A 23,101-nucleotide genomic window follows, 5' to 3' on the forward strand; every position below is an offset into this window, starting at 1 on the left:
AAATTGTTCCCTCTTACAAAATGATCAATGGTCGCGTATTTATCTTAAAAGCCGTCATTATCAGAAGCACGCGGCGACCTTGACAATAATTAAAGCTGTGGCAATGTTGTTATTGACCGATATTACTGTTGAGATATTTTTTACTGATTTTAGCGACTATAAAGATAAATACCTTAATTGTAGAAATGTGCGTGTGCAATTGCATGGTACTTATTTTTTATAGCAAATAACACTAACGAGTTTTTTTAATTGAGCNCAATGGACTGTGCAGTGCAGTTACGTGCAAACCGGCCACCGATGTAAGGGCAATTTGTGGAAAGTTTACTTTTCGTATTCATCTTTCGAGCTGCATTATGAGTTGTGTTTTAAGCAACATGAACGCAAAATATCTTTTAACTTCGTCACAACAGGAGCGGAAAAATATGCACTTAAGAAATACTTATTAAATTCGTAAGTCGGCTGGAAAAGTATAGGTACACATGAAGTGTGTTTTGCAAATTCGATTGATTTTCTTTTAAACAACGCAATAATATCGTAATAATAGACAAGGCCTATTTTTTTGTCCGCCATTAGGTTCCTACATAATTACAACTTTTTAACCCATGAAATAAAAAAACGCCTTCCAAAAACATTCACATTGCATCAAAAAGATTTTATTTAATTTTTTTTTATTCACAACGAGGAAGCTCTTGGCCTGTATCTTACCTGATGGTAAGTGACGATCAGGCCGAAGGTGGAAGCGAGCTTCACCCGGAATCCCCAACCAGGGAGGAACTGGCTATCTTACCTCTAACTGCCGGAACACAACAATGCTTTTAACATTGATGTTATGGCGACCGACTTAGGTAAGATGGTGGTAGCTAGCCAGGTGGACTTAGAATAAGCCCTACCACCAACCAAACCGAACAGAAAAATCTGCCCCCACTGGGAATCGAACCCGGGACCTCTACGTCTGAAGTAGGTAGTCTTACCACTAGACCACAGAGGAGGTTATAGTTAGATTAAAAAGAATATAAAATGCTTTAATGAAAATTGGGTGAGAATTAAATGCAAAAGTATCTGCAGAAGGTCTACCATAATGGCACGCAAATTGAAACTCTTTAAGAGCTTTTGCTTGTACAAGTTCGATTTTGTTCTGTTTGCAGACAATAAGCATTACAAAGTTTTAAGTAAAAATAATAGTGCACTTGGATTCGAACATTGAAAAAGTGTGTCAAAAGCAATATTCCCGAAAATGTTCACTGATAGTGCCCACGTTACCCAAACAGATGATAAGATCGCGGACACGTCACGAAGTTCGGCTCTACTCTCGTTTATCAGGCCTGACACACATTCGCGATGCCCTGCCACAGTATAGTTGAAGCCAGTAGCACAAACACGGCTTTAAAATTTTGCTAAATAACACAATTTTCTCTGCTGTTGTGAAAAACTACGTGCTGGAGTTTTCCCCTATGATGCCTAGATTGGCTAAATCGCGGTTCGAGATCATCTAGTGCTAAGTCAAAAACAATGTTATTGGAACCTATTCAATCAAATCAATTAATTAGATGTTAAGTATGACGGCTCATGAAATCTTACATAAGCTGGGTTGGCTGGCACCATCCTACTTTAACGTTGACAAACATCAAAAATCTGTCAAACTCCATACAAAATCCACCCGTTATCGTTATAGTTACGGTCAAAGTTAAGTGGTGCAACCCAGCCTTAGTCTTTAGCTAAAGTCTCTTTTTCCAAAACTCCAAGGAGAAATATTACTGATGCCTTAAATACTTTATGAATGACTATAATTCGACCATGCGAATGGCGCAACTGGGCCTTATCTCATGCATAATACATCGAGGGCGCGGATTTATATCTCGCCCACCATCCGGTCCATGTGCGCGTGCGCAGCCCCGCCGAAATTGTTCCCTCTTACAAAGCCATCAATGGACGCGTATTTATCTTAAAAGCCGTCATTATCAGAAGCACGCGGCGACCTTGACAATAATTAAAGCTGTGGCAATGTTGTTATTGACCGATATTACTGTTGAGATATTTTTTACGGATTTTAGCGACTATTAAGATAAATACCTTAATTGTAGAAATGTGCGTGTGCAATTGCATGGTACTTATTTTTTATAGCAAATAACACTAACGAGTTTTAAAATTGAGCAAGAAATATCTTAATTTTATACCTACAACACTTTTTTGCCACCGCACTGTGTCTCTCTGTGTAGGCTCAAATGCTGTAATGGACTAATTTTAGGGTTGTGTTAATCATAAATAAACTGAGCTTTTGTGAAATCACACCGTATCTGTTGGTTAGAACTGTCAATAATTTTCCGGTAATTTCCCGAAGATACAGAAATGAAGACTCATAGATGATGAAATGTAAAAATTATAAAAAGAATAATTCACACCTGTAATTTCTAATGCCAATCGTACTATTATTATAGACGATGAAAACGTTGTGAATTATTCAAGTTCCGCTAACTTTTCCACTACTAGTTGATATAGCCTAGAGACAATAGGTAGTTACACATCGAGACAATAGCGTCTGAAGGCGAGGCAGTGTTGAAACGACTGTCTGCTTTGCTCGCCTTGGATCCAGCGAAAAATGTGTCTATGAGAACAAAATTGTATGGCTGGTTCACTCGTCATGTCTGCGAACAGGCGCTGCTTTCAGGGACTGGTCAATCCAAGTTATTCAAATTTATTAATGCGAGTCATTTCTACTAGTATTTCAGTATCTTAATATGTAAGTCCAGATAGTAGCACGTTACTACCTTGTTTAGTATACCACGCAATTTTGTATACCCATTGTTATAAGATACACCATACAAGAATGCGTGGTAAATTCAGTGAACTGCTCCTGAATCAAATGTACCTACTACTGCTTTTTCTATTTATTTTGAGTTTGTTGCGACGCTTCTTCTCAGCACTTGCCAAATGTTGGTCTCGAAGCGCTGGTAGGGTAAAAAGATTATGAGACATGTAGAGGCCCCTTAAGGGCAAAATATTTGACGATTTGTAAGCACTATTAATAATAGTCTATACAAATAAAGAAAATTTGACTTTGACTTTGACAAATACGAACTTATCTTGATATTTCAGACCTGAAGAAGCAGATTTTTCTAATCTTATGGCTACTCAACGTTCACTGGTTGGGTTTCATTGGAGGCCAAGCTAGCTTTAGATCCTACTTATACAGGAGTTGCAGTGGCGGGAAAGTGTGGTGGGTACAAACCCATGGAATTAGACTGCTATGTGGAGATAAGAAACTGGTCAGTGGTCAGTGCAGACGAGCATTTCTCTCCCCATGTTCTGAGGCATATTTTCCTACATCCCGTGCTATATGTAGCAGCAGTATCAGTATCTACGTAAGTTATACCGGCCGTTTGGTGTAGTGGTTCAGAACGGACTACTATGCCGAGAGGTCCCGGGTTCGATTCCCGGCCGGGCAGAAATTGAAATGATGAATTTTAATTTCTGTGACGGGTCTGGGTGTGACTCTGTATAATATGTATGTATTTAAAAAAAAAAGTATATAAGTAGTATATCCGTTAAGCTAGCACCCATAACACAAGCATTAAGTTGCTTACTTTGGGGCTAGCTGGCGCTGTGTGAAATTGTCCAAAGATTATTAATTTACTTATTTATTTATTGTGTATGTTATCTTACATCAATATGTCACAGATCGAGTTGAAATAGCATTGAAAAAATTCAGGATCTTTTGTAGAAGTAGAATTATGACATGATCAAAATATTGTGCTGTAAGCTGTCATAGTAATTGACACTGGCTCAAAATGATTTTACCTTCGCACAATAACAACCTTTGAGAATTAAACCAAACACACATTGTAAGCCTAATTAGATTCAATTTTATTACTTATTTTATATTTACATTTATTGTTATATACTTCTTACTAGTTAAGCTATGTTGCAAATAAATTAGCACAGCGGAATCACACAGTATGATTTCACTATCAATCTAATGTTTCCGTTTGTTAACTAGTAGCGTGATAACTTTTATTTCAAGGTAGGTTAAAAGTCCTCAAACTACGAGAGCTTAGCTCTGCTAAAATATAAAATTATTTTATTTATTGAATGTAGCTAGAGATTAAAATAAAACATTTCAATTTAAGTGTTTGGATTTAAAACTGTGTAGCTCACAATATGTATGCCTACTACCTAGTCACCACCACGAAACAGATTGTTTTAAAAGTTATTTTGGAACTTGTGTAGAGCTTGAAAATACTCTATATTTTGACGATAACAGTTACACCACCCATAAAAACTGCTAAAAACGTTAAAAATACTATGTATTTTGATTAATACAACTAAGAGGTCAATATCACTCAACACATTCTAGTTACATAACACAATACTATGAACTTGGCACGGTTCTATGTCAACGGCGCCTAAGACTTACATAATGTATGCACGAATTTTTATCGACAGCATATGCTAATGATCAAAACACACGCTAGAGCATGTGCATTGTCGGAACATAATGGGCTGGCCCATCAAATGAGCGTGACCTTGTTTATGCACTATGGGCTATGGCGATAAAGTAGATAATGATACGTACGCACCATACTGTAATTCTGAGCGCAATGAAGTCTTTTCTTCGCGAAGGGAACGCGTTACGGGATCCATATTCCTTCCTTCCTTCATTACTTGACAAGGTGGAGGCTGAAACTGGTTTTGGTGAACGGTTAAGAAGACAATGTTGCAGTTAAAACCTCTGCTATTCCTTTTATCGATCCCGGGACGACGGAGGATAGCTGTTCAGTTCACATGCACTTAATAGTCTTTACGTAGAATTTGGATTAAGAGCTTAAAGCTTAATTGTTAAGAGTAAAGCGTTTCATGAGGGTTTCAAGACTTCATCAGACTTTTTGTTTTTTGACCTTAACACTGTTTGTATTAATGAATGTATTCCGCTGACCTAATAAGATAACAAAAAATGTGCGTAGTATTTTTAATAAGTTTTATCAAGTATAAGTATTAAATGTTTACCTACAATGTTAAAATTTCAGCTTTTACTGTGAAAATGAAAAGTAACTACCTAATTTGTTTTTATACATTTTTTTCCTCTACTTTTGACTGGATCCCTTTTGACAGTATTTTCACTGGTGTTATAGTGTCAACATAGGGCTACTTTTTGGAATAAAGTCAAGAGTTCCACGCTAAAACATACCTAGTACTCGTAAAATTTAAAGAAAATCCGCAACAGAATAAAATCCTCGGATGAATCTGCGAGCATATACTAGTTGGGATAACTTTCAAGAGACACAATGGGCAATATTGGCCAACATGCATTGGCACATCAGCCCTGAGGCTGTCCACCTGATCACTCTTTCATAACCCTATCAAATGCAATACGTCGATATTGCAAGACCACCGTTTTATGCGTTAAGCTCGCAATAGTGAAGAAAGATCTCACTATACATTTTATGGCCAGCCTTGTGGTTTTTGCCACGATAAACAACAACATCAGTCCCTGTTGACATATTTTATGAGCCATGTGTTTGTTCTGGTGTCATTTATTTGTATCATTCATTTTCCAGATATTGGATTGCATTGTATCTAAATATACAGGGTGTCCCAAAATTACCACGTCGCATTGAGACTAGAGGTGGATGAGCCTACTATGACGACGACGATTCTATTATGCTCAATTTCAAAAGGCTAAAAAAGGCTAAACTCATCAACTCTCATGTCTTAAAACTTATGAAACTTTTCTATGGACATTTTACGCTTGTTCGATGCGTCTTAGGCCCAGCTACTTCCAGTGCCAGTGTGACGTGTTAATTTTGGGACATCTATACTAATATTATAAAGCTGAAGAGTTTGTTTGTTTGTTTGTTTACTTGAACGCGCTAATCTCAGAAACTACCGGTCCGAATTGAAAAATTCTTTCAGTGTTAGATAGCCCATTTATTGAGGAAGGCTATAGGCTATAAACCATCACGCTACGAGTAATAGGTACAGTGCAAAAACGAAAAATGTTGTGAAAACGGGTTTTCACGCGTACGAAGTCGCGGGCACAGCTAGTCCTGTATAAGTGCCTTATCTTGTATTAATACAAAAGCTGAAAAATCCAACGAAAACAATCTATGCGTCAAAAATGTATATTCCGCTAACAATCCAGTAATTTTCCGCAACTAATTGCATGGAATTCGAAGTGTTAATACAATATACTTAGTTGGATATATTCTATGAAACGAAGCGAACCGACGCATATTCACATAATGGTGTCAAGGTGTATGCAGATTTATTTGAGCTAGACTAGACGCAACGAATGTTTGCTAGATGACTCTTAGTAATTTTAGACTAAAGTTGTATCTACTATGTATTCTATGCCTAAAGTATGAATAAAGACTTACATTGTCTACCAAATTAACTTCAACCTTATTCTGAAACTCAGCAAATTGCCCGTCACAAATAATTTTGATTGATTAGAATTAATTGCACTACCTGAGGAATGTTATAAAAGTCCTTAATTAATTTCAAGACCGTTTGCATTGACCAACACATAAAGTTTTGATTTTGATTTTGAAAATATACAAGACGTGTTACATTTTGAAAGGTAGGTAAGCATTTTATGATAGACAGGCTGTATAATTATTATATCCACCCCTATCTTAAAACACATAAAAACTGCGTGCCGTTAGTTTTTTGTTTCTCGGTCTAAATTAATGTTATTTAATTTATTTCAATTTAAAATTCATTAATATGCTACGTTAATTCAATTTCTTTTGTGTAACGCCTATCGCCTATATTAAGATGGCACTTAACCTGTTAAATAAGCATGTATAATATTGTCTAAAATGGTGTATGTCTTCGTTGATGTTAGTAAATAAATAAAAATAAATGCTCATGCTCATCATCATCACCTTTCGTCAGGATCAAGAAATCTTTGAATGTGTTAATTAAGTGACAGCAGTCGGTGGAGCTTTTTTGGCAAAAAACAATTATTTACCAGTCACTGTGCGACAAAAAATATCAGATTTAAATGATGACCTTATAGAGCAGTCGCAAAGGTCAGAAGACGAAAGCGGAACACCCTGAACTCTTTCAACTATGCATCGCTGAATGACTTGCAGCTTGTCGGTAAATTACGTCAATTTCGATGACAAGTGAAACAATGTACCTATTGTATAATGCGTTTCATCCACGAAGACGCGCCCCACCAATTTTTGGTCGAGGAAAGTGCGGGGTGCGGGGGGTTTTTAGAGTAATCATAAAATAACACGGACTAGTTGTATTCACAATATCGTACGTACGGCAGAGTTTTCCTGAACAACTCTTATTTGAAGGGACAGCCTGCAGTAAAGGGGTTAAAAGACTTCTGACTCTACATTTTTCATAAAAATAAGTAGATATTATTTAGGTCTTATTAGCTAGGCACCTAGTAATATAAACGCAAACATTGATGGGATTTTGATTCAATATTAATACACCAAGCGCAAGCCCATCGAAATCAATGATAAAATCCTGCCACTATTCTTCACATATGATATTTAACGTGTTTGCATCTCTCATTGTTCCAGGCCCTTCAACTTAGTACATATCCCACCATGTCCCGGTAGCGCCGTCCACCATGTCTGACCGGTCCATGGGCGCGTCCCGCCTGATGGGACGGGACCACCTGTCCCACCTGCCACAGCGGCCGCCCGTCAACCTGAGCTTTCAAGACTTGACCTACACCGTCACTAATGGGAAACGTAAGTAAAGTCCAACGATTGTGGGACGTCAAGTGGCAAAAGTCTAAAACTTGAACACATTGAAAACCAGCGCCGGGGCCTTCGTCACCGTGGGCCACGGCATATGCTGAGTGGGGTCCCGTTGCAGTGGGCATCTTGTTGGTGAATGGGTGGCACTGCTCAGTTCACTCTTGTTTTTATATTTTTTTTCTTCTTCCATTATTATGTGCCACTGTCATGTCTATGTAATTGCCTGTATTTGTGTGATGTCCATTGTAATAAATGTATCTTTCTTTCTTTCTTTCTAAAACTAACTACCCAGTATTGATAGCAGCGCCTTCCTGGTTGTCCAATTTGGTAAAAATCGGAACTAATTATCCAGTATTGATAGAGCGCCTTACTGACAATGTCAAAGCTGGGACGGTTCATTGTGGGACATCTATACATTTATTGCTGCGACACCGCAGAGGTTCAGTGATTCCCAGGATACAGTGAAACGTAAGGCAGTAACATAACAAGGGTCAGTCCTATAACTGGAGTCATTACAGTCGCCTATGGCAGCTTATTAAGCCTGTTGCTAAGACTGTGTTGCCTTATTGTGTATGTTACACGATAGAAGACAACTGCAATCTAGATCCAGAATATCTAGATAAACGATGTTAGTTGTAGATTTTCTTCCAGCGGCAACCAAAAATTAAACATAAATACAAGTACAACATTACTCGTAACATACGCCCGCCCCCATTCATTTCGGTGTACCACAATGTCAAAGCCCTTCGATTTATTTTGCTTAGGCGTCTCTCTCACTCGCACTGTTATTTAGGTATGAATGAGAGAGAAGCATCTATCGATGTGCAGGATATTGACCCTTAGATTTTCGGATATACATAAGAATATTATGTGTATATTTATCGTTGCGTGGGGTGAACTGGGGTGGGTAACGGTTCATACAAATTTCACACGCTTCGTTCACGCCAGACATGTATTCCTTTAATTGATAATGTATAATTAGAGCTAGTCGTAATTGCATATATCTTGCATCGCATAGATCTATCTATTTCCTTTTGATAACTATGTTAATAAAATATAATAATACTCGCACAACTGTAATTACTGGAAACATCTATTTATAGGATCTTTGTACGATATACATACATAGCGCCCAGGTACATAATTTTCTTATACGTAAGCTGCTAACTTGCTATTAGGTAACATGTAATCATTTGTTTTTCATAAGTACACAAGTTGTTATATACCACTTTGCATAATAATATTATGTATTTATAATTGTTTGAGCCATGTCAGGTGTCAGAAATAGAAATAAATAGTACAATAACTAATACATTAGTACAATATTGTCCATTGTCAAATATCGTAGAGAGAGCGTAATATAGTATCTTTTTTATCGTCTCTACACTGCAGTTTTCAGGTTCGAAACATGCAGGTAAAGATAAAATGCTTACATAAACATGCGTGAAAACATATTACAGAGCAACATGATTTGGTCTTACAGTTTTAACAGGTGATACCAAGCGTTGTTTTACCAAGATATTGGCATGTAAATTATATGTCAAGTAAGAATGTTAATAATAATAGGTATAATCTATCTACCTACTCGTATTTAAGTATATTAATCTCCTAGAAGCAAGGCATTGAGTTTTTCTTTTTCTTCCCAACTTGTAGAGTTTTATTACATGTTGGTTTTGTCCTCATTTTTGTAAAAAACATAAATATTTTTTACGTTACAATATTTTGAAACGCGATACTATCATTGTATGGTTGACATCTTTACCTTCAGCTTAAAGCGTGTCGAAAAGGAGAATGTAGGTTCTAGTAACTCGCAACTTCACAGAAACTGTGCGTTTTGCATCAAAATACGTACATTTGAATACGAATTCCGACTGTAAGTGTGTGGTAATCGGACTAAAAGTACTCAAAAGTCGGTGGATACGTGCTTTGTTTCTTAAATTGAAAGTACACTTTGTTGACAAGATTTGTTGTTTTAAATGTAGGTACTATTGACCTCCTAAATATAGAGTCTCGTATTATAATACTAGTTAATGTACGGTTGAGATTGAGTCAACTAAAATACCGACATTTGTTTTCATTCAACTGAAAATTATGATTTTTAGTTTCTTTTTAAAGCCATACAAAGGCCATACATAAATAGCTATAAGTTAATTGAGTTGGCGGAATGATGCCGACTTCAATTTCCACCTCCATATAAAAACTTGCATCGAAAAGTAGTGATTTGTAGTAATTGTGATGCATATCGACTACCTAGTTGCTACCAGGCTGCGTATGTCGTTACTGCATCTTCACACAACACTCTCATAGTGTAGTTCATTACTTGAGATAATTACGATTGTCGTAATTGCACGTTAGTAATGTTTGTCAACAGAGATGTCCAGCAGCACGCTTCGTGCAACAAGTGCATTGACGCAAATGTGTGCAATTATGAGCCTAGCGAATGTTGGTCAATCAGTAGAAAGCTACACCTCGAGCTAGTGGTGTCCAAAACATCGACAAACATTTTCAGCATCTTGAAATAAAGTCAAACGATTCTGAAACGTCAAGTGGCAAAAATCTGAATTAATGATCCAGTATTGTCGATGTTTTGATAGTAGCGTCCTCCTGACAATGCTATAGCTGGGACGGTTCAGTGTTGGACAACTATAGGAGCTATTTTATACCAAAAACATTTGACGTGCTGTTGACTCTATGTCGCAATTTTTTTGATTCTTTTTACATTACGCCTTGGGTGGCCATAGGTGTTTAGTATTCTAGTTGTGTACTCACGAGTGTGGGAGGTGCAGTAATTGTGTTTGAGCAATTATTCAAGGTGTAGAATTATAGAATACATTATATTCAATACTTCAAAACAAAAACATTGTGCTATAAGATTTGAAAATAATTTAATTCTCAACGTTTTCTCTTACCAGTCTACACTGGATTTTCATGAGACGAAGTAGCTTAACTAAATCCACTTTCAGCCTTTGGTTTTTTAAAAGAAATATTATATGTCGCTTTTTTGCTCGACTTGGTGGGGGCACTGCCGTGCCCCCAGATTCAAGATAGTCAGACAGTCTTTGCAGCATCCTTTAAATGATAATTTTCTTAATAAGAACTTTTAATTTGTTTTACGATTGACACTGAAGTTGTCACGTGGTTTCCTGTTACGTGTATCCTGTCAATTACGTGTATGAATGAATGTCAATGCAAGTGCATTTAAGTTAATTGGAGTTATGTAAGGACCTTATACCTAATAGGAGAAGCTTTAAGGCTACGTGACATAGAGGTGGGTTCAGTACCCAGTCGGATCAACTTACTGGTCAGGTCGGGTCCTTCTTTATTCACCTCGTATCTATGGTATAATTCATTGACACCATGACAAGGCCATGCAACGCAAGCCCCAATATACTCTCACTTACTTATCACTTCCTAAAACCACGTACAACCGAGCTAGGTTGCGCGTCATGATAAAATCTTATCGATGATTGTAAAGCCTGGTCTGCGAGCACGTAGAATTTTGTCCAATGACCCCAAGCTACCCATCCTTATCGCTCGCACGTAATTATAATGCTGTCGCGACTGTGCGACGGGTGCCCGCAGTGAGTATGCGAGCGCGACAGCAACATAATTACGCGGGAGCGACTAGGATGGGTAGCTTGGGGTCATTGGACAAAATTCTGCGTGCTCGCAGACCGGGCTTTACAATCATCAATAAGATTTTATCATGACGCGCAACCTAGCTCGGTTGGACGTGGTTTTAGACTATAGACGACAAATGTTTGGGCTGACCGCGTAAACTCGGTAAAATCCTAGGCAGGGGTTCTCGACAAAGTCATCGACATATTCCTGGCATCCCTAATAGTCACGTGGCGTCCTGCGGCCTGAATTCTGCGCCGGCGCGCGCGCACGTGAATGCACTTGCACGGTAACCGTTACGTTAGGCTGTGCACACCGCTGCACCGGTCACCGGTACTGGCTTTGAAATCCGAATCGCTAATTTTTGCGTAAATCTCTACTAATATGTATATTATAGAGATTTTTTATTTTTATTATTATTATATATTTTTAAATGATGATATCAAATTTCTGACTTCACCATACCATTTACCTATATGCCCATGTTAACATGGGCTAGTGTCGGCTCATATACCCATTTACCAAACACCCTGTAGAGACAGCTGCATATGCATGCATATATGCATATAGAATCATTTAAGGAGCTGTATAATTCGACTAATTGACGGGTCAGCGGTGATTCGGTGTCAAATGTGTCAATACAAGAGGTCTCGAGATTTAATTATGAGGATCAATCTTTCTTCATACATGAATCACTCAAACCGATTATTATTGAAAACGTGCCCTTGGGAAATATATTATTTAATACTGCAGTTCCGTTTACTTGTCGAAAAATTCATTGACTTGATCCTACTGAATTCAGGGTCACTGACAAAGAGAGATTAGGAAAAACATTAATTCAGCTTTATCTGGCTTAGAAGCTTCGATATAACGTACTACATACCACATAATGGTAGCATACACACTAGATTTCGCGATCCGATCACTCGCTTTGTTTGATTTATAATCTACTAGCTTTCCGCCCGCGGCTTCGCCCGCGTGGAATTTTGTCTGTCACAGAAAAACTTTATCGCGCGCGTCCCTGTTTCAAAAACCGGGATAAAAACTATCCTATGTTCTTTCCCGGGACTCAAACTATCTCTATGCCAATTTTCATCAAATTCTGCCCGCATCCAGACATATCCCGCGACCTTCACCAGATCATCGGTCCACCTAGTGGGCGGCCTGTCCACACTAATCATTGGACGCTATTCGTCAACTTTACTTTTAAAAATACATACATTTTCTGATTTTTAGATAATTTGTAGAGCCTAGCCTAATCCATGTAATACCAAGTCCAGGCCAGGAAATCTTTAACGTTTTACATAAATATATTGACTTGGCCATCGCATGAAAATACGTGTGAATTAAATTATTTAGTGCGATGGCCAAGTCAATATATTTATGTAAAACGTTAAAGATTTCCTGGCCTGGACTTGGTATTACATGGATTGGATCTCACAACTTTTTACCGTAGAACAACTGAGTTGCGAGACTTGGTTTTTTTGACAAGTATTGTTTTTGATGGGTGTTCTTTCCCGGGACTCAAACTATCTCTATGCCAATTTTCATCAAAATCGGTTGCGAGGGGACTCAAACTATCTCTATGCCAATTTTCATCAAAATCGGTTGCGAGGTTTAAGCGGGAAAGCGTAACAGACAGACAGACAGACAGACAGACAGACAGAGTTACTTTCGCATTTATAATATTAGTTGGGATGTGCATTTACATCCATACAATTTATTTGAGTGCGACTTTGACATTCATGCTAATCGCTGCATTTTAAGTTTGGTTAGGCGACAGAACTAATGGAGCAGCTCCAACGAACTTTAGTTTTAATTCTTTCCAAAATATGGAGCAAGAATTTTGCTCACGATAGCTTCTCCATCCCTCAAAACTCTATGATTAGAAGCATCGATAATAATACCGACGATGTAATAACAAGTTTGGCGCTTAAAAGAATAGGTAAAAAAAGCAAATAGGTAGTTTAAGTTGTTGCGATTCGCGAACAAGTTTTTGTCGAATCTTTTTGTGACACTCCTTGATTTCGTATCATTGCAATGGCTTTGACAAACTGTTTTTATCGTCAGTTAATTATAATGACGTTAAGTAATATTATTTCTTTTCCTATCGTGTTAAATTCACAGCAAGAGTATAAAAAATGCATACGATCGATCAGTCAAATGACGTCCAATCCTGGACAAAGGATTTCCACAATGACTGCCCGCATCCAGACATATCCCGCGACCTTCACCAGATCATCGGTCCACCTAGTGGGCGGCCTGTCCACACTAATCATTGGACGCTATTCGTCAACTTTACTTTTAAAAATACATACATTTTCTGATTTTTAGATAATTTGTAGAGCCTAGCCTAGACCTTCTTACGTCAGACGTCTATGCACAGTTCAGGAAGTCTGACGCCAAGGTTGTGACTTCAGTTGTTATAGGTTTGTAAGAAGAAGAAACACTGTCTAGGTCAGGGCGCACGCGCATATATTTGCACACAAATGTACCTTGATTTGATCTATACCTAGAAGATAAATATAAAAATAAATGTGAATGACAAAACTAACTATTGTTTCTCTGATACTCTTTCATACTCTTCGTACGTTTCTCTTCCAGCTTTATTTTAGGTCCCTGGAAAGAGTGAGAATTTAATGAGTTTGTCTGCATGTAAGAAATAATTATTCTCCAAACCACTGTAACCGCTATTTGTAGTATCTATTTTGATAGGTACAAAATATGTTTTCAGATTTAAATAGGCTGTGTGTAATTATGGTTGCTAAAGCTGGAGATGTTTGGCTTTTTTGCACCGAATCCAGCTTTTGTGTTTTTGGACCTGGAAACCCTATGTGTAATATTATGTAGTTGAAACTAATAATCGTACTTAGGAAGCCAGACTGGGCATCAGGGCTGCTTACTCTAGTAAGTAACGAGTTGTTTTTCCAAACTCACAAGCGTGAAATTGCGAGCGAAACTATATCGAACATTTGGTATGGAATCTTCTAGATTTTTTATGAGAAGCAACGTTATGTTGACCGTGTAAAATTAGTCTTACTGGCTTCGATCAGTCATTTCATCAGTCACGACCTGGATCCACATAACTTTATCGGTACTTAATATTTATTACATAGAAAAAAAAAGTAACGGTACAGCAAGTCTAGCTCTATGTTAAAAACTCTATACCTTGGAAAGAATTTGACCAGCAGAATTTTTTCGTTTGCGCCATAGTGATGTATCACTGAAAGACTATGGAATATAAAAATTCTGTAATTCTTCTATATTATTGTTTTTGATATGTAAGTATACTTAATATAAGGTACAAAGTTTAAATTATTATTTATTAATTTGAAGAAATTTAATGTTTATTGAATTTCAGCTTCAGTACTGTATGCAATACTTTATTTAATTATGCGATCTGAAGCTTTCTAAGCCTTCTATCGTTATCATGTAGAGAAAAATTACACCATAATGATCTTTTCCTAAAAAAACTGCTACTGGATAGATACACTTGATACCATGTTTTCTATATGTGATTTCATGAAAATGAGTGTCATGGAAATGGATTTATAATTTATACCCGACTGCGCCAGAAAGAGCGTTATGTTTTTTATTTTAATATTATGAAAATATACGAAATTCTTACGTGTAAAGCTCAAATTTTTTTATTGAGAAACTTACAGACGTCATATTTAAAATACGGTCCTTGTACGAGTCTAGTTTTTTGGTGCCCGAGCTGGTCCTCCGCTTAAGGACTGCTTGCGATATCGTGAAATACCGGTTCTCGTTACGCCATCTAGTATCCGATAATAGGCAAGTATAGGTGGCAACAGCACGTGATTATCACGTGAAATACTAGAATTCTAGTTTATAAGTTACCGGTCATTTAAACTTAGCTCTTGAAAATGTTTTTTAAGATTCCGTGCTCTTGAAGGAAAGGTTTATTTACTACTAGCGACCCGACCCGGCTTACGAGCACGAGTAGTATGTACTTCATCATCATCATCGTCATCATTTCAGAGGCGTCCCCCAATGATTTCCACAATGGCCGGTTGGAGGCGGCCAGCATCCAGCGTCTTATGTACTCGTACTTACTCGTATCTACTATTATGTATAAAAATAAGTCGGGTTTTCCTTCCTGACGCTATAACTCCAGAACGCACGAACCGATTTTTACCGTTTTGCATTCGTTGGAAAGGTCGAGGGCTCCGTGAGGTTTATAGCAAAGAAAATTCAGGAAAATTTAACAAACGAAATTCCACGTGGGCGTAGCCGCGGGTGGAAAGCTAGTTTATACATAAAAACCTTCTTCTTGAATCACTAAAACACTGCTTAAAATTGCATTAGAATCCGTTGCATAGATAATTTTAACGCCACGATAGCCGAACGGTGAAGGGGTCGGACTGGCCGACTCGTGATCCGGGGAACGCGGGTTCGGTCCCCGCCGCCGCTCGACTATTGTGGTGAGCTCACTCGTGACACAAGCATATTTAGCTTAGTACGAGGGGCTAACGGGAGTATTAGTAATTTGTGAAATAACAAATTACTAATAATTAAAAAAAAAAAAAATACAGAATTAGCTTTAATACGAGTAAAATACTCTTTAGCTTTTTGACAGTATTTGTCCACAAAGTATTCGCTGTTGGTACTGACTATCAATTACATTGAATGGAACCGTAATTATTGGATTGTGGCGATTTACCTAAACATTAGAGCCAAGGCCCTCAAAGGTACCTACAAGCAGAAGGCCGGTCATCGAACCTACAATCACCGCCAAATCGACCGCAAGCGACCGAGCTATCGGGGACATGCCATTTATCTATTACAGTCACGGAGTGAAAAGGTTCGTCAGTTTTCAAATTGATTCCTTCAACGAATCGCGAGCACATATTACCTTTTGAAACTATGTTACAGAATAATCTCGAGTTAGAGAAAATAATCTTTAACTGTTGACGAACAGAACAGTAAAGTTCAAAATTATTTAGATCAAAGTTGTTCGACGATTTATCTTGTCAAGAAGATTATTATGATTGATAAACTAAAACCCTTCTTGTTGGTTCAACCTGCCATTATTATTTCTATTAAATAAAAAAAACTATTGTCAATTGGTCAATGTCATCATTGCATTGCACTGATGGGATAGAAAAAAAAACAAGCAAAACCTTATTCCGTGCCATAATCGTTAGCAAACGTCATATTTATTTAAATGTTAGCAGCACTGTTTCTTGCTCTGTTATGTTGGCAGGTTTGACTCTTACAGTACCTAGTGCAAGCGAAAACCGACACTAAGGTGACGAACCTTTTCATTCCGCGACTGTACTTACTAGCGACCGCCCGCGACTTCGTACGCGTGTACTCCGTTTTACCCCTATAGCCTATAATGTTATTCTGAGTTAATTTTATTGAAATTTAGTTTGTCACATCATATCGTCATAAATTATAGCCTATAAGTTATTCTGGGTTATAAAAAATAATACTATAAAGTTGCATTAAAATCCGTTCAGTCGTTTTTGCGTGAAAGAGTAACAAACATCCAGACATCCAAACTTTCGCATTTATAATATTAGTAGGATTAATTACATATTTTCGGTTCCATACGTCTGAAAAGGGCTTACATATTATTATAAGTATTAATAATTTAACTATGATTCAATTTTTTGAAAATGGTAGCCATTATGCTCCAGTATATTAGAAGAAAAATATTAGGATAATACAATGACCTTGTATTTTTTTCAATTGAATTAATATGACTACAATAATCTAATTTACAATTAATTTCCATGAGTGCCCCGTAAGTAAATAATACACCTGTTAACATACAGGTCAAGTACTTATTATGAACATTAGAAAACAACTTATTTATGTTTACAGGTACATTTACCATTGCTCGCGCTAACTCTACCGTCACGGTCCATTCATGTTAAAACTTGATTGAATTCAAACTCTATTGCCTGAGGAAGAATGTTCAGATTTAAAAAAACAGGGAATTCTTTGGTACATTGACCTCTCTTGACCCTACTATTGTTAAAATGCAAGCGGGACGTCACATTAGGGACTTAATTATCTAAGTGGGTAGGTAGAGTCACTGCGAATTCTAATCCTACTAATATTATAAATGCTAGTATGTGCATATTGATACCTATTTGCAGCTGTAGTAGACATAAATCAATATTAAATATAGCTTTTGCCCGCGGCTTCACCCGCGTGAAATTTCGTTTGTCACAGATCGTCATAAATTTTACCCTATATGTTATTCTGGGTTATAAATAATAATACTGTAAAGTTTCATCAAAATCCATACAGTAGTTTTTGCGTGAAAGAGTAACAAACATCCAGACATCCAAAATTTCGCATTTATAATATTAGTAGGATACGAGTATTAGTAGGATTAACTACATGTTTTCGGTTCCATACGTCTAAAAGGAAATAGGTATATTTGGTACATTGCCCTCTCTTGACCCGACCATTGTTAAAATGCAAGAGGGATGTCACATTAGGGACTTAATTATCTAAGTGGGTAGAGTCACTGCGAATTCTAATACAATATTAAGTAGGTATGTGCATATTAATACTTATTTGTAGCCGTAGTAGACATAAATCAATATTAAATATTAACTACATATTTTCAGTTCCATACATCTAAAAGGAAATAGAAACGTTTTTAGGGTCTCTACATTGTTTAAATGCTTTTATTGGAGAACGCGTGGAGATAATGAGTCAAAATTAATAGAGTCAGACTGGATTCCGGAAGCCATTGAACCGGAAGGCTCTTTTACATTTATTTATTTAAAGGCATAACTANTAAAATCTGCCTCACCTTTCGTGCACTGACTATCTATCTAGGTTTTATTAATCTAAGTTTACCCCTATAGCCTATAATGTTATTCTGAGTTAATTTTATTGAATTTTAGTTTGTCACATCATATCGTCATAAATTATAGCCTATAAGTTATTCTGGGTTATAATAAATAATACTATAAAGTTGCATTAAAATCCGTTCAGCAGTTTTTGCGTGAAAGAGTAACAAACATCCAGACATCCAAACTTTCGCATTTATAATATTAGTAGGATTAATTACATATTTTCAGTGAAAAGGGCCTACATATTATCATATTAATAATTTGACCATGATTTTTGAAAATGGTAGCCATTATGCTCCAGTGCCTATATTAGAAGAAAAATATTAGGATAATACAATGACCTTGTATTTTTTTCAATTGAATTAATATGACTACAAGAATCTAATTTACAATTAATTTCCATGATTGCTCTGCAAGTAAATAATACACCTGCTAACATACAGGTCAAGTACTTATTATGAACATTAGAAAACGACTTATTTATGTTTACAGGAACATTATTACCATTGCTCGCGCTAACTCTGCCGTCACGGTCCATTCATGTTAAAACTTGATTGAATTCAAACTCTATTGTCTGAGGAAGAATGTTCAGATTAAAAAAATAGGGAATTCTTCGGTACATTGCCCTCTCTTGACCCGATCATTGTTAAAATGCAAGCGAGACGTCACATTAGGGACTTAAATTATCTAAGTAGGTGGGTAGAGTCACTGCGAATTCTAATCCTACTAATATTATAAATGCTAGTATGTGCATATTAATACCTACTTGCAGCTGTAGTAGACATAAATCAAAATTAAATATAGCTTTTGCCCGCGGCTTCACCCGCGTGAAATTTTGTTTGTCACAGATCGTCATAAATTTTACCCTATATGCTATTCTGGGTTATAAATAATAATACTGTGAAGTTTCATCAAAATCCGTACAGTAGTTTTTGCGTGAAAGAGTAACAAACATCCAGACATCCAAACTTTCGCATTTATAATATTAGTAGGATACGAGTATTAGTAGGATTAACTACATGTTTTCGGTTCCATATGTCTAAAAGGAAATAGGTATATTTGGTACATTGCCCTCTCTTGACCCGACCATTGTTAAAATGCAAGCGGGACGTCACATTAGGGACTTAATTATCTAAGTGGGTAGGTAGAGTCACTGCGAATTCTAATACAATATTAAGTAGGTATGTGCATATTAATACTTATTTGTAGCCGTAGTAGACATAAATCAATATTAAATATTAACTACATATTTTCAGTTCCATACATCTAAAAGGAAATAGAAACGTTTTTAGGGTCTCTACATTGTTTAAATGCTTTTATTGGAGAACGCGTGGAGATAATGAGTCAAAATTAATAGAGTCAGACTGGATTCCGGAAGCCATTGAACCGGAAGGCTCTTTTACATTTATTTATTTAAAGGCATAACTACAGTTTAACCACAAAATAGGTACGTACAATTCAAAACAATACAAATATTTCTCTTAGATTATGTCATTTGTTATCCAAGAGACAGGTAGAGTCAGGGGTATAACTCTATAAAAAATCTGAATATGACAACTAGGTAAGGTAATATAATAATATGTATAGGATACTAAAGTTTTTTTTGCTGTCATAATAATATTTGAAAATGTTATTGTGCGAATTTACCTGCTAGCATTATAAAGTGGCCAAGGCTGAATTAGTTAACGAAATAGAACCCAGACTAGACAATATTGCAAGTCATCTTTACAAAGCAGATTTTTATGATATGTTAAATTTTAAAGGCAACTTATGTCATACTTAATTTAGGAACAATAGTGCAAAATAGTGCCCACAAGGTGGATGACATCATAAAGGTAGCAGGAAGGCGCTGGACGCAGGCCGCTACCAACCGGCCAACATGGAAAGCATTGGGGGAGGCCTATGTTCAGCAGTGGACGTCCTATGGCTGAGATGATCATGATGATGATGATGAGTGCAAAACGGCTTTTCCAAACGGCCTTGGAAGATGGCACTTTAAGCTTAACATCACATATCACTTAACATAGTAGCATCTTTTAAGTACAGTCAGAGTCAAATCGTTCGTGACCCCCAGTGGCTAAGAAGTTGACAACACAACCTTATTCCAATTGCAACAGTGATGTGTTTCGAACTTTTTGGCTACTTTGGGTATCACGAACTATTTGACGCTGACCGTCACCATCATCATCATCATCTCAGCCATAGGACGTCCACTGCTGAACATAGGCCTCCCCCAATGCTTTCCATGTTGGCATGGTAGCGGCCTGCGTCCAGCGTTAGGCTAGATGACAAAATTTCAATTATTTGTCCGTCAGACAGATAATTAGAAAATATTAGACTAATATTTTTTATTATCTTTCGTAATTAAATAATAACAGTGCTACATCGACTTGACCATTTCAAGTCTGACGGACTAAATAGAATTTCGATTTCATTACCCAGTCATCATCCCTATTGGTGCGTTAGTGTGCTACAAAATATTTGAGTCCTACTACGCGACTGTGCGACGAATTATTGTAACAATGTAATCATGAGAAATATGGCGCAATTACTAGGTAGGTACTTATTGGAAATTGGTAATTAGCAATGAAAAATTAAATGGAAAACATTATTAATTTATGTAAAAACAACGTAACTGAATATCCGACTGATAAGCGCACGTGTGTCCTAATTTTCATGTTTCCTGGTTATGTATGACTACCCACTATTGCTCATCAACGATATACTTTGTTTGTGTTCCTATCTATACTAATATTATAAATGCGAAAGTAACTCTGTCTCTCTTTCACGCCTAAACTACTGAACCGATTTTGATGAAATTTGTCATAGAGATAGTTTAAGTCCCGGGAAAGGACATAGGATAGATTTTATCCCGGTTTTTGAAACAGGGACGCGCGCGATAAAGTTTTTCTGTGACAGTCAAAATTCCACGCGGGCCAAGCTACGGGCGGAAAGCTAGTAGAATATAAAACTCTTTCAACATTCTTGAAATATAGTTTGTTGTTGTTGTTTTTGTGCAGCAATCGAATAAGTAAGAGTTAGTATGCAAAGAGAGGTTGAATAAATTACTTTATGGGAGAAAATTTCACATAGCAGTCTAAAACGTAACATTCATGCTTTTAATTTTGATCTTGGAATTTCAACAGACTTGGAAATTCAATATTTACTGGCTCTCTACCCTCTCATCCCTCCCTACATAGTGTTAAAATAAAATGATATCAAAACAGTCAATATTGGCACAAAACACACTGCAATGTAAGTTATATCCCTTGAGAGAAGTTTATTAATAACATTGCGACAAAAAAGTTAAAAGGTAAAATAAATTGGTTGGATAGATGTAACAATTAATTATTCTAATTATCTTTCTAATCGCACGCGAGCAGTTAGCTTCAAACCTGCAACGCCTTACGCAATTACTTTCAGGTGTAATGAAATAAATGCGTTAACTAAAACTGCTTAAACTAAAAGTTTCGGCCTCCGTTTCGGCAGTGGGGAAACAGCTCAGCAATAACATCCGTGGGATGTTGCGGAACGCTAGGTCCCAGGCATTGTGAGCAACCGAGTTAGGCAACAAGAACAATGAGGTCTTATCGGACTTAATTTAGAAACTGTAGATCTAGTGCCTGAGGTATGAGAGAGGCACGGGGACATTGGCCATATTATGACGTGACAGAGCATATAAATCTGAAGGAGATCTGTGGGTCTAGACAAAGTGCAAATTATAATCGCAAACCAGTCGAAAAGTGGTCGAAAAGCCCCTTTTTTGTATGGAGTTTTGACGGATTCGATTTTCGATTCGATCAAAAAGTGCGTTATGTCTAAGGGGGCTGAAGTCTCGCTGACGTTTGACATTACAAAAATACCCTGCCGTGCCGCTCACATATAGATGACCCACGCTGAACTGTCCCACCAAACTCAATGACAGGGGGGCGCTACCATCGTTCAATTATATGGTTTCCAACATGGCAAAAATCTGAACCAGCGATCCGGTATTGACGGTGGCGCCCCACTGTCAATGTCATCGACAGGACAGTCCAGTATTTTGGAACTATAACTCAGCCATTGACAGAGTTTTTTTTAAAATACATACATATTATACATAGTAACACCCAGACCCGTCACAGAAATTAAAATTCATCATTTCAATTTCTGCCCGGCCGGGAACCGAACCCGGGACCTCTCGGCATAGTAGTCCGCTCTGAACCACTACACCAAACGGCCGACAAGCCATAGACGTATAGTTTCTAAATACGCCTTGGTCAATACTGAAGAAAGGCGTGGTTCAGCCATTTTTTGATACGTTTTCATTATTTTGAAGCATATTTTGTGAGCATAGCTTTGATTAAAATGGTACTTACTTGAGAGCTACTTTTCCAGCTACTTCTTAATCTGTACCTGCAATACAAAACATTTGTGTATATGAGTGTTTTCAATTAATGGATCTATTTAAAAAATATTCGTATAATATACGATGAAATTTGAAAGTCATGCCGTGATGTCAAGTGGACTACAACGAAATCAGTTTTTGTTGCAATGGAGTAGTTAGTAGGTATTAGATCAGCGGTTCCCAAACTTATTTTGTCTACTGCCCACTTTAAGAATAAATTCTTTACAGCGCCCCCAATAAATTTTCAAGAGTCAAATGCTCAGTCGGTGTCTAAGAGACCTCCTAAGTAGATGAAATTACAAATGGCCTACCAAGCCTCTACACAATGCCCCGATTTTTTTCCGGAGTCTCTTACCGCCCCCCTTTAAGCCTGCAGCGCCCACAAGGGGGCGTTATCGCCCACTTTGGGAAAGACTGTATTAGATTATTATTCTGTGGTATTAGTTATTAGATTGTTTACACTGGTCTTATGGGTAGGTATGAGGAAACATTAACTCTGTCTTTATTTACATTTTGCACATTTAAAGTACATA

General features: G+C 37.1%; 1 protein-coding gene across 2 annotated transcripts in view; it reads left to right on the forward strand.

Annotated features, from left to right (window-relative positions):
* The window catches only part of LOC114355278 (ATP-binding cassette sub-family G member 1), a 49,873-nt gene that overhangs the window by 3,910 nt on the left and 22,862 nt on the right, over positions 1 to 23,101 (forward strand). For both annotated transcript variants that reach the window (XM_028308041.1, XM_028308040.1), the window contains exon 2: positions 7,539 to 7,712. In XM_028308041.1, the coding sequence (XP_028163842.1) occupies positions 7,589 to 7,712 (124 nt within the window). In that variant the 5' untranslated portion in view covers positions 7,539 to 7,588. The remainder of the gene's footprint in view (positions 1 to 7,538; positions 7,713 to 23,101) is intronic.

This window comes from Ostrinia furnacalis, unplaced genomic scaffold (genome assembly GCF_004193835.3).
Source record: "Ostrinia furnacalis isolate ACB-3 unplaced genomic scaffold, ASM419383v2 OfSCF2378, whole genome shotgun sequence".
Lineage (NCBI taxonomy): Eukaryota > Metazoa > Arthropoda > Insecta > Lepidoptera > Crambidae > Ostrinia > Ostrinia furnacalis.